Source organism: Helianthus annuus, chromosome 7 (assembly GCF_002127325.2).
Source record: "Helianthus annuus cultivar XRQ/B chromosome 7, HanXRQr2.0-SUNRISE, whole genome shotgun sequence".
Classification (NCBI taxonomy): domain Eukaryota; kingdom Viridiplantae; phylum Streptophyta; class Magnoliopsida; order Asterales; family Asteraceae; genus Helianthus; species Helianthus annuus.
In genome coordinates this window covers 34,994,899-35,008,266 of record NC_035439.2, presented here as the reverse complement: position 1 = coordinate 35,008,266, position 13,368 = coordinate 34,994,899, and the positions used below count along the sequence as shown (strand labels likewise).

General features: G+C 35.8%; 1 protein-coding gene across 1 annotated transcript; it reads right to left on the bottom strand.

Moving 5' to 3' along the window:
- Window positions 1-4,055: 4,055 nt before the first annotated feature.
- Window positions 4,056-9,770, bottom strand: LOC110884073 (protein Brevis radix-like 1). The gene is made up of 7 exons (XM_022131736.2): window positions 9,569-9,770; window positions 9,376-9,478; window positions 8,674-8,789; window positions 5,692-5,999; window positions 5,212-5,341; window positions 4,665-4,948; window positions 4,056-4,356 (listed from the first exon to the last, which is right to left on the bottom strand). The coding sequence occupies exons 3-7, from the start codon at window positions 8,773-8,775 to the stop codon at window positions 4,278-4,280; spliced, it is 903 nt and encodes a 300-aa protein (XP_021987428.1). The 5' UTR covers window positions 8,776-8,789; window positions 9,376-9,478; window positions 9,569-9,770; the 3' UTR covers window positions 4,056-4,277.
- Window positions 9,771-13,368: the final 3,598 nt, after the last annotated feature.

Here is a 13,368-nt window from a genome sequence, read left to right as displayed (position 1 = left end):
CATCAGACGTATCAACACAACTATTTGAACTCCTGGCTGTTGAAGAAGTTGTTCTTGACAAAACACCATACTCCGTATGATATAGCTTATGTATCCCTTTGAAAATAATATCTAATTTCTCTTTACATACTTTCTCTTCCATGTTAAGCTTTTTGAAAAAAAAAAAAAAAAAAAAAAAAACTCAACAAGCTCAAACTTATATCGTGGATCTAGAACAACCGCAAAAGATAATATCATGCTATAGTTTTCCCAATATTTATCAAATTTCTTTTTCATTTCTTTTGCCATGTCACTTATCACCTTATCAACATTGTCCATCTGATCTTCAATACACTTTTGAATCTTCCACACATTATAAAAATATAAGTCGGAAGTAGGATAAGAGTTACCAGAAAACAAAGTTGTGATGTTATAGAAAGGCTTCAAAAATTCTGTGATTGTTTCCACCCTTGTCCATTCCTGTTCTGATGGGAAAGTCTTATACCTCGAATCAACAAGTGCTAGCCGCTCATATGCATTACGATAGGCCAATGCACTATCGAGCATGAGATAGGTAGAATTCCATCTGGTTACAATATCTTGATGCACTTTTTTCCCGCATCGTAATGACAGTTGGTGTATACATTCTGCAAACTTGTACTTTCTATCAAAACTTCCTCTAACATACTTCACCGACTCTCGAACCTTTTCAATGGCTTCTTCAATCACCTTTAATCCTCCTTAAACAATAAGATTTAACACGTGCACACAACAACGCACATGCGTAAAATCCCCATCACAAAGTAAAACACGATTCAAACGAAAATGACTGTTTAAACAATCTACTAAAACATCATTATATTTGGAATTATCTACTGTGATCGTAAACACCTTTTCCTCAATACCCCAATTTCCTAAAAAATTAACCATGTACTCTGCTAAAAGCTTGCCACTGTGTGGAGGTGGTATAACTTTAAAGTTTAGAATTTTTTTTCTTAGAACCCAACTATCGTCAATATAATGAGCCTCCAATGCCATATATCCATCAGTTGGGATAGAGCTCCATAAATCAGTGGTCAGGCATATTCTACTAGTTATCTTTTGCAACTTTTCTTTCAGTTTTGTCTTCTCTCTATCATATATTTTTAAAACATCCGCCTTCGCTGTGTTTCTTGTTATAGGAGTCACATCTCGATGTAAAAATTTATGTAAATCTCGTGTCCCCTCATGTTCAACATAACTAAAAGGATAGTTGTGTTTAATGATAGAACATGCTAATTTTTCCCGATACATTGCTTGATCTAAAGGAGCATGTTTTCTTGGTGTTCATCAATGTAGAAACACTTAGGTAAGTGACGTTTCATGGTAGTTGTTCCCTTGTTAGCCTTAAACACCTTTCCACAACCATTACAACTCGCTTTCTTAATCCCAGTCCAGGTGGTATTTTCTCAAAATAATTCCAAACTATTCAGTGGTCTTTACTCGAACCGAATGAACTAACTTCATATTCGAACTCGGGATTAGTCGACATAATTTGTCTCCTACAAACAAATAAACACATATACTCTATTAATCATTCTCCATAGAATCAATGATAATCGACTAATTCTAAAATTCAACTTAACAAAATAATGATAACAAAAGAAAGTACCAAATCCAAGAAAAACCCTAAACCACTTGAACTGCCACTAGATATACAAACTGTAAAATCCATAGAATTTGATATCTAAATGCCCTAAGTTCATTCTTTGATACCCACAACATCAAATATAGAAAAGTTTCAAGATTGGCAATAAAATAAATAATTCCCCTCTGAATTCTATGGAAATCATTAAACTGGATCACATCCACATATGAAACAAACAAACCTAATTGATGAAACAAGAAACAAAGCAAAACCCTACTTTAAAACCACTTCAACTTCCACAATCTATATACAAATTTCAATATCCAAAAACCTAAATTGATCAACAAAAACCCAAAAAAATAGCAAAAAAATTCCAAATTTGACTCACCCCCTTCAAGATTTGAATACTAAAACCCTAAATTCTTAATCAAAACATTGAATTTCTCCAAACCCATAAAACAATTTTGATAACTTACTCAAAACATTTGCAGATTCGTCTGTATGAAGATTCGTTTGCAATTAATTCGTCTGTATGTAGATTCGTTTGCCAAGGGTGGAAGAAGCTCGAAAAAGGAATGATCCAAACAATGTGATTCACTGTATGGAGATTCGTCTGTAGACGAATCGCATCAAAATAACCACTGGACGCAGCAGAAACGAATTTTAGATTATGTCTGTATGAAGATTCGTTTGAAGACTTGAAGTTGATGCGTGTTTTAGGTTTAGGGAGTAAAAACCCATCTTGACCCATGTGAAAATTTTGATGGGTATTTTAAAACCCATTCTTACCCATCTTGACTAAATTCCCAGCCAATCTAACTTATTTTCTTTTTTAAAGAGACTCAAAATAACTCAAAATATCATGGTTAGGTTTTGTTTGCCACCTCGAGCTGTCACCTCAACTTTTCTTATGTGATTGCATTTTCTTCTTTTATTGATAGTATATACAGTATGGATGTTTTATCTTTCACATCTCTCTCATTTATAAATAACAAATACTAATAAAAATTACATTTCAGTAAAGAAGATTTAGACAATAACTATTCTCTTTGCTGCCATATGATCAACCGGCGCGGTGTATATCAAATGGTATCAATCATTATCCGTATTTAAAAGATCGGCTTCACTTTCATCAGGTTGATTAGAGGGCATTAAACCTCGCCATCTTTCAGTTTCAAATCCCTCAACGACAACAACAGCTACAACTCATAAAAAAACTAAATTAAAAAAAGATAACACTATATTATATTAGAGTTAATTACTGTTTTCGTCCCTCTGGTTTGTCAAAAATCACTATCTCAGTCCATTAGTTTAAAAATTGCGATTTCAGTCCATGTGGTTTCACTTTTGTAACCATTTCAGTCCACCTCGTAACCATTTCCCTGTACTTAACGGAATAAATGGATTGAAATTGTTACGAAATTGATACCACAGGGACTGAAATGGTTACGAAAGTGAAACCACAAGGATTGAAATCGCAATTTTTAAACTAATGGACAGAAATAGTGATTTTTGACAAACCATAGTGACGAAAACAGTAATTAACTCATTATATTATAACTTAATGTTACGAGTATTGGAATAGTGATCCATGCACGCGCCGAAGAAACTTCATCGGTCATAGTCCATGGTAAAGGATTCCGTTGGTGATTGTTTGATTCTGATTTGCTGCTAATATCGATCGAATAGTAGTAAAAATGAAGTTTAAGATGAATATTGAAGTGAGATTGGTGCAAAGAATTATGTTGCTTAAATAGCATTTATGTCTACTCTAATGTTCGAAAATGGAACGTTGGACAACGGGAGTGTCTGTGAGCATCCACCGATCGAGAGAAGTTTTTAGCAGCACTAAAAGGGGGAGGCGTGTTTACCGCCAGGGCCTCAGGATACCGCACCCTCTCCCAAAACCAAGCCAACCCCTTTATCATTCACACATTCTGAAATCCCTTTATCATTCACACATTCTGAAATCATAATGTGAAGGTAGTTTAAAAAAAAGGACGTAAGGGTGGAGGGTATAGTCAATCACCATAGGGTGTTTGAGTGAAATCCTACCCAATAATATTATGCCATGTCCCCCATTCTACACTCAATCACTAGGTATGGTCAAACACCCATCAATTAAAAAAAAAAAAAAAACTTGATTGGTCTCTCCTCTCTCTCTCCTCTCATCTCAACACAATCGGTGACTACACACTGAATTCCCCACCCTCTCTCCAACTCAAACACCCAACTCAAACAGGTGGGGGTGGTCACCGATCGGTGACACCCACTCCCCGATCAAGTCACCGAGGATTATACCCTCCAGCCTAACAGCTTGTCTACTTTTTCAGTGAATCGGTTTCTTCGCATCAACCAAACCACTTCTGTTCCGGTCTAGTTCTTGTTTGGTCCCAAACCAACCAGGCCATAAATGGAAACACTAACATGGGGTGTTACACTTTGTAAATATAATAAAAAACCATGGCATTCATGTTTTAAAAACTCCAGAAAATAACAGTACCAAACCAAGAACCAGATTTCAGTTCTATCCTAAATAGATCTTGAACAAGTTTTTGAAACAAAAAAATCTAGAACCGCAAACCAAACGGTTCGGCTGTTGGTTTTGTCAGGTGGGACTCTTGTCGATCCGGTGGCATGAACTGTTAGCTCTTCGTTTGCTAGGTAGTTGTTATAGATACTGCGATTGTATTCTCTCGCGGTTTTGTTCCCACCATAGCTTTGCATGCCCCTCCCCAAACTTTTCTCGACTGCATACACGAAAGCAAAAAATGTATAATGTTATCAGGATATCAACCAGTGGCGAAGCTTGAGATTTCTGATGGGGGGTCGGAAGTCACCGGATCTAAAATTATACCTTAAAAATTATAAAACCGGGGGGTCGAAAACGTATATATCTAAAAAATCTATACGAAACGTACATACATAACACTACTGAGCTAAAAGTTCGGGGGGTCGGGCGCCCCTCCCGGCCCCTTCAAAGCTACGTCCATGATATCAACGAGCCTAACAGGTCAAACGGAAGCCAAACAGTAGTTCAGAAACAGAAAATGGTTACCTGAATCTGACACGGCGGAGCTCACGGGTCCCGTCTACCAACTGTCTGATAGTAATATAAACACCAGGCTCGTCTTCCTCTATCCATTCTGAATCAATGTCACTAGCATTACTGACTGAAACAGATGCCTCATCTCTAGAGGATGTTGTAGTCCTTGATGCATCCATGGGGCCCGCATTGTAATGGTAGTTGCCACCTTGATCCGGGGGTCTATAGTAGTTCCTTGACGGGTTCATCATTGGGCTGTCCCTTACTGATCCGAACCTTGAATCAGACGAGTCTCTCTACACAATGGTAAATATAAACACTCAGAATTCTTCTAAATCAACACAAAACATTTTCTTATAATTTTTTAAATAATTAATGTGTAACATTTGATATTCTCCAAAATCTGTATTATTACAATGGTAATTTAATCCTCTTAGTTAATTTTTTTATTAAATTTTACCCGCTTGACCCATTAGAGAAAAACGATAAACCCAAATCGACCCGTTCACTCATGAGCGGGTCAACAAGTGTCAAAATAGGGAGTGGAATGGATCATTACCCCATCCTCGGACCGAGAGGGCGTGTCAAGAGCTTGACAATTGAACCTTTGAACATTATAAAGCTCCATGATTCGGTCATAATTCTCTCCCCACCACCTCTGTGCTTGCCACTTATCAAACATCTCGCGGCTGTTATGCATTAAAAAAATCTTGAATAAAAAAATAATAATCATAGCTAAGGATCTAACGTGTAGAATGTCATTGTAGGACAGACAAGATTTTTCGCTCATTAAAACATTGTTCGTGTTGATATGAAAAGGACCATATGATATGAGTATTTGGTCCCCATTCGGCTATCTTCAAAATGGGACCAGAGTGTTAAGTTTTGGACAAGTACATGCCATCTAGTAGCGGGGACCCGTGTTTTCATAAAAAGTTATTTATACACATTACATGTGTATACCTTTCTAGATCTGCCTTTAGGATCTCGTCTTAGAACTATGAAATATTAATAAAAATACAAACACAAAAAGTCTTACTTGAAGCGTATGCGTTTGAGGTCATTTCCGCCATTGGGCAAGGATACAAAGGTAATTTGAACACCAGACTCCACCTGAGCCATCCATTCTATAGGCTCATCAGCATCGTCATCCAAGACCAAATGACCAGACTGTCGAGGCGCTTCATAGCCTCCACCAAAGTCCCAAGCAGGGGTCGAACTTGAACCCCCGGGTTGCGTATACGAATAGTCTGTGTAGGGCCTGTGTCCTCCTTTCTTGAAGCCGCTTGGCCCTGTGGGTGGCTTCCCTTTTGAAGAACCAGAAGCCTTGATTGCCATATCCTTCATCTGTTGTACATTATTCGGTCATTAAACTAGACACAGTTTCAAAATACATTGTATAATAATTACTGAATCATTTATATATATGGAATGGTTAAAATGAGAAATCCCCGAGTTGCGAGAACCATGAGAACCCCATGAAAAAAAATGTTTAAAAAAACTTTTTTTGCCAAACTTTTTAAAAATTATGTAACTTTTTCAGAAAAAAAAATCATATGCGAAACTTTACATCAGTGTAAAAACAATTTACATAAGCGTAACCCACGCAAAATATTTTTTTCTATGCTTTTATAAATTTTATTTACAGTAGTGTAAGCGATAAAAAAAACCTAGCGTAAATGAACGCTAGGCAATTTTATTTTTTTTTACAGATTTCGTAGTTAGATATTCATCTATGTTTGTGGAAAATGGTTAAAATATCATACATATACATATATATATATATATATATATATATATATATATATATATATATATATATATATATATATATAGCGTTTTATTGTTGCGGTTTTTTTTTTTTTTTTGCACTCAGGCATGGACAATTTTTTTGCACTTATGTGAGAGGCAAGCCCTTTGTGCCTTTAGTGCTTCTTGCAACCGACTACCTACAATCTAAAACAAGTCCACTTAAGTAACATCTTACTTAACAGACAAATAAATTGCCATTCAAAAAAAGAAACAACAGACAAATAAATAAACCTATGGACAAGGAATGAATATAGTAAATTTTCTTTCGGAGTAACTTAAAGTGAAAGATGGTATGGTTTTTTTTCTGGTAGCCATAGTTATACAAACTACACAAGCAAAAGGGTTAGCATTTTAAAAGAGAGAAGTATCAACATATTGACCAAGCCATTACACAACCACTTTCTGATAAAGTTGTATTTGTACCATAATTTCTTAAAAAATAACATTGTTTATGATCATAAACATCATCATCCTATAAAAAATATGGTAAAGTGGCATGCAATTTGGTGTACTTTTAAGGTGTATGTTGTCATGTTGAGTATTCAATACATATAATTTAAACATTTCAAGAAGTTTTAAAGGTTTATAAAAAAATGTTGGTCCTATGAATTGTCATAGGTGGTATTAATATCCACCATAGGATGGGATGGAGGTAAATCTAGAAAATGACTAATGCAGCAGCAAAATGCAAAAGTAGACACATGAGCTTTCTTGGGCAGTTGAAGAATTTGATTTTTGTGGGCTGTGGAATATAATAATTGCACCTACTAAATCTTTTAATTTCACCAGTTCAAATTCAACTTTTGTATATTTAATAGCCTACCTTTTACTTTAGACTGCTGCATTTATAATTAATATACTACTGCTTTTATTTTACACAAACAACTTTAAAAATGTACTATCTATGAAATGTTTGTTTAACATATGCTTAAGAAGACAATACAATATTGCACCCTTGTCCAAATAAATTCATACATTTTAAGAAAAATTAAGAATACACTTTAATCATTTTATATAGTATAAATTTCTGTAAGAAATGCAAACTTAAGGGCTGGATTTCTTATAAATTAGATTTTTGGACTAAACTAGTTAAAATAGACAAACCTCCCTTTTATATAAAAACTAGGGCTGTAAACGAAACGAACGTTCAGTGAAAAGTTCATGAACCGTTCTGCGGGAAGTTCGTTTATGTCCGTTCGTTTAATAAACGAACGAACATGAACAAGAAATTCGGTTCGATAAGTTAAATGAACGGTTCAGTGAAAAGTTCATGAACCATTCTGCGGGAAGTTCGTTTATGTTCGTTCGTTTAATAAACGAACGAACATGAACAAGAAATTCGGTTCGATAAGTTAAATGAACGAACATGAACAGAGGTCTCTATCGTTCAATTGTGTTCGCGAATGTTCGGTAAGGTGTTCGTGAACATTCGTGAATTTGCGTTCGTTTATGCACGTTTGTTTGTGTTTTGATTAAAGATTTTTGCACTTTCATAATTTTATCTTTTTATATTGTTTCATTTTTATTTATTTATTACCCTAACAGTTAAACTAGGAAACCATATGCCACCTTGTTTATGCACCATTCTCCTTCCCTTTCTCATATTTACATCGAGGAATCCGATCAACCTTTGTTCCACATTAAGGATTCAAGTTCCAATGCTACTCTTTGGGCCATCCACCATTATCCTTCGTCGCGTTCGCCAAATTTATTTATGTTTATTTGTGTTCGTGAACCGTTCGTGAACAAGCTCATCTCCTTAATGAACGAACACGAACATAAAATCTCGTTCGGTAAGCGTTCATGAACTGTTCGTGAACACATTTATTTCCTTAACGAACGAACACGAACAAGGCCTTGTTCGTGTTCGTTTGGTTTGTTTACAACCCTATTAAAAACCTTGGAACATGTATTTAAAACCGACTGAAACTAATCTCTAATTTACATTGAGCAATTTAATCTTATATTATATATAACTCTTATACTTCTACCAACTACCAATTTTTATACTTTTTAATTCGAATATTGTAAAAGAGTAATTCTACTTTTATGCACAAATATCTAATTTCTTAAAAATTTATTTGAATTAAGATAAAATCATAAAAAGATGGATAAAAATGTTTATTTGTCTGAATAAATAAATAATTATATATTAAAAAATCATAGAAAAAGCACAAGTATGTAATGTGTTGGAAAGTGAGAAGGCAACCTGCGTGGTGAGGTTTTTGACGGCGTCTTTACTGCCACGCGCCCTCACGTCCTCTCCTTCATCCTCTACCTGCTGCTTTGAGCAGGTTATACACGTCAGCATCTCCTTTCTTCACTCTGCATCATCATTTCAAAAAGTTTGCATTCATCGAACCGGTTTTCGATGTTCAAAAAGAAAAAGAAGGATGAAAGCGAGATAACATCACTTTGATCTTCCTTGGGACCAACGAAAAGTCGCAAACAACTTCCGGGATCCCAACACAACTTTGATCATTCATCGCAAATCTCAGACAGATTTTTTTTTCTTTTGGAAAAAGTGGATCAACCTCTAGGCGTACCCGAGGTTCAAATCCACCGGCCCGTAATACGGTACCTCTCGGTCGGTCTGGCCTAAGCCCTGTGCAGGAACCCCACTGGCCCGGAATCAAACCCGTGATTGTGGGTAAACCTTCACACCTTTTACCAGCTGAGCTGGTTTTCATAGTTTTACGGTTCAGTTTTGAATTTTTCTTTACGATTTTATAAAAGAAAAAAAAAGTTGTTTAAAAACGTAGTTCTGAGTTATATTTTAAAGAAATATAATATAATAGAAATTTAATAACTATATATATAAAAATTGGTCGGTTTTTCAAACTGTAAAGCGGCAAACTGTTAAAACCGAAGGGCAAAACAGACGGTAATATTTGAAAACGAACAAAATTACCTTTGAAAATGACTCGTCTATGGCTGGCCCACACGCTCTCTTCTGTCTCTTCTTCCTCTTCAAAAATATTTGTTCTTGTCAGATATATTCCGCCATATATCCTCTGCAAATCCACAAATAGCAACTACAAATAACTACCAAATCTATAATAATAATAATAATAATAAAACCATAAGAGTGAAATTTTGGTTACCAAAAGAAACTTTAAGGAAGAACTCCGGCCGGCAAGACTCCGGCGATTTGGGGAATATGGTTAGGTTCCATTGATGAAAAAGTATGGAATATTGTAGAGTGGCGGAATTGCAGGAGCAGTGGGTGTGGCATATATATAGAATGTATTATTACGTGCGTGAAAAACAGAGAAAGAAATAAAACCAAAAATGGTGTAGAGACAATAAAGAAGAAGCCTCTCTGGTATTTATAGAAGATGGCAGGTCCACTTTATATTTTGGGTTTACATTGATAGAATTCGTTTATTTTTTAAATTAGTTTAGAAAAATATGTTTCAAAATGTCCTTTTTAACATTTTTGTGTGCCAGAAATAGTCCCTCAAATTATATATAGAGCGCTAGCTATCACAAAAGAGTAATTACAAAAATCTTCTTTTATGTTTTTATCTTATGGCAAAGTGTGTCTTGTTTTTAAAGTTGATAGGATTCATACTTTATATATGCAAACCCTAAATCATTATTCTTCTTTACATCTAATTCAGTTAAATTTTAATGTTAAATAATGATATATTGGTAATTTTACTAATTTATATAATATATCTCTAAGAAATAAGCAAAAAAGAATTTTAAAAATATAAAAAAGAATAAATTAGATCATCTCTCTTATAACTCTCATTCTTTTTTTTTCTCTCTTAAAACTCTCTCTAACTTCCTGTTCCAACCACCATCATAAACAACCCTCTATTTTTTTTCTGTTCTCCCCAACCACCGCCACCTGACTACCACCACCCCGTCGCCGCTACTTATCTTCTCCAACCTCAGATCTGTAACATCTCCGCCGCCGCCAGATTTGTAATGACATGGCCTCCCTTTAAACACCTCCGCCACCGCCTCCCTTTACGCCTCATTTAAACAGCTCCAGCTTCACCACCACCTCCCTTTAAACACCCCTCCACCAGACTTAACTATAAAAATAAACTGAGTTTGGGGTAAAGGACATAACGTGTTAGGGTTTGCATACATAAAGTATGAATCCTATCAACTTCAAAGATAAATGACACACTTTGCAATCCAATACAAACATAAAGAACGATTTTTGTAATTTATTCATCGGAGAATGATGGTTCACCTAGGAAATTGATTTTCTGCCCGGTAATATACAAAGTGAGGAATAATCATGCAATAAAAAGCACAACATATTCATACAATCACACAAACATAAATCTTTAACAAAAAAAATTAAAAACATTTAAAAATTAATTTTCTTTAAAAGAATTTTATCCTCAAATCGAAGACAATGAAATAATCGATTTTATATTATGGCATATTATTTTTAATATCAAAGCATGTAAAAGTTATGTGTTACAAATGGTGAAACTAGATAAAAAGTCTAAAGATGAGGTTCTAGACTACGTTTTTTTTCCTCTCTTGTTCGTATGCTAGCAAAGTCTAAAGACGTTGTCTAGGTTGTGTGGTTTGGACTTTGCTAGTGCGTTGTCTATTTGTTGGTTTTTGTCCGTTATATCAGATGTTTCGGTCGCTAAAGATAGGAAGAATTTGAAGATGGCAATGATGTATTCGACCATTTGGTCTTTGCTTAGAGTTATACATAGTGATAGATTTCTCTATTATTTATACATGCTTAACTTTTACAAACCTAATACTCTTTCACTTGAGTAGTGTACACTGAAGTGCATAATCAGTCTTTATGTATAATTTATATGATTTTCTCATAGGTGTCATAAAACTTATTTGGATTACATACATATTAATTTAGATTTAAAACGATGGCTTTAAGAAATTGATGTTCAAACTCACTCCAAGTTATAACATGCCCATTTAGATGTTATATGTTGAATATAAGCATAGAAGTGGTGTTTTGTTCATGTTAACGAGAAAATTGATTATGATGCTTCAGTTTGGCGAATAAGAGTGCAAGATAGCTAGTGTCACGGGTCAAGTTTTGAAGATCGCAATGTTGTGGGTTGTGCTTGAACGCTTGGGTTATTGGCTATCCTGGATTTTATCGGGGGATGGAGTCAGTGTCAATGAAGAGGTGTACATGCCTAGTCGTGTCTACGACAAACGCACCACTGGTCGAGAGTTGGCGCCGCTCTCCTGATGAGTCCAAGGCAAGACGAAACCAGTGACCCACCCAAAGAAGCAGGATGGTTTTGCTTGTCCCCGGGGATTTGAGGACGCTACACGGGGGTCGAAAACTAACCACGTGACAACTTGGTATCAGAGCAGAACGATTCTCGGATACGTTGGAACATGACTCTTAACCAATTGAGCTTAACATTTAGAGTATGGTTACGCAATGGTGGTTAGCAAAGACCAAATTTGGTTTGCTTTGGCAAAGTCTTTGTATTCCGCGAGTATGGGATCGTGTGAACCACTCAAGTATAGTGGCAGTGAAGGCCTCCGTGTTATGTTAAAAAAAAATCTACGGACCTAGCAGCGCCGTAAAAGTGAAGTTTTGTGAAAGTTACTACAATCCTTCAGGTTATCGTATGCCTGGAAAAATGGTGAATCATTGGCACCAACTTAAATCCGACGCGGCAGACGTCAACGCCAACATAACGAAAAACTGACGCACTATATTGAAAATGCACGACAGAAGATCATTGTTGTTGTGCTTTCAGGTGTCCTACCCTCTCAAAGTGAATCATGCTCAACATAAAGGATTCATGCATTGTCAAGTGTGTGAGCTGGTATGGAACGGCGAGCATGCACGAGGACATGCATGAAAATGGTGGTGGGAGAGTGTCACGGGCCAAATATTTGAAGATCGCAATATTGTGGGTTGTGCTTGAACGCTTGGGTTGCTGGCTAGTCCTGGACTTTATCGGAGAACGGAGTCAGTGTTAATGAAGAGGTGTACGTGCCTAATCGTGTATACGACGAACGCACCACTGGTCGAGAGCTGACGCCGCTCTCCTGATGAGTCCAAGACTGGACGAAACTAGTGACCCACACAAAAAAAACTAGATGATTTGACTTGTCTCTGAGGATTTGGGGACACCACACGGGGGATCAAAACTAACCCCATGACACTATGTATATATAAAAATATAAATAGAGAAGAAAACGTAAACTCTGTTGTGAAACAATCTAACCTATTAGCAATATGAAGGGAAGAATAAGAAAATGAGATTGTAAATCTTATTGATTGATCTCTTTTTCACCATACACAAATGCCATTATACATATAGGCACATACATTAATATTGAAGGAACTAAAGAGATAGGAGTTAGATAAGTTATGTATGTGGAGAGTCACAATATAAATGATACATTCATAACACTCCTCCTTGACTATCCACATACCTTTAATACGCTTGGTGATGCTGCCTCGTTAAAAACCTTGCTAGGAAAACCCAGTGGGACAAAACCTCAGCTAAGGGAAAAAGAGTGCAGCGCGTATTTTCTCCTCCTGATACTTTTGGATCAGGTATGTTGCCTCATTAAAAACCTTACTAAGAAAACCCAATGGGACAAAACTTAGTTAAGGGAAAAAGAGTGCAACTTGAATAAGTCTCCCCCTCATTTTAACATGTATCCTTTAAGTGACGTGTGTCCATCTTCCTTGAAAGTCGAACAAAGCTTTTGTAGCCAATGATTTGTCGCTTGATCCCTTAATGTGCACGACTGTGTTTTGTTACATTCCTGCATCTACAAGACTAACAAAACTTCTTTTGATGGGTCAGTAAAATATAATCAAATATCGTTTATACCTGAAATATTTCCTTGAACTCATTCCAATGTCACTTTACTTGACAAAGTTTATAGCATGACAATAAGCTCAAGTAAAAGATATTAT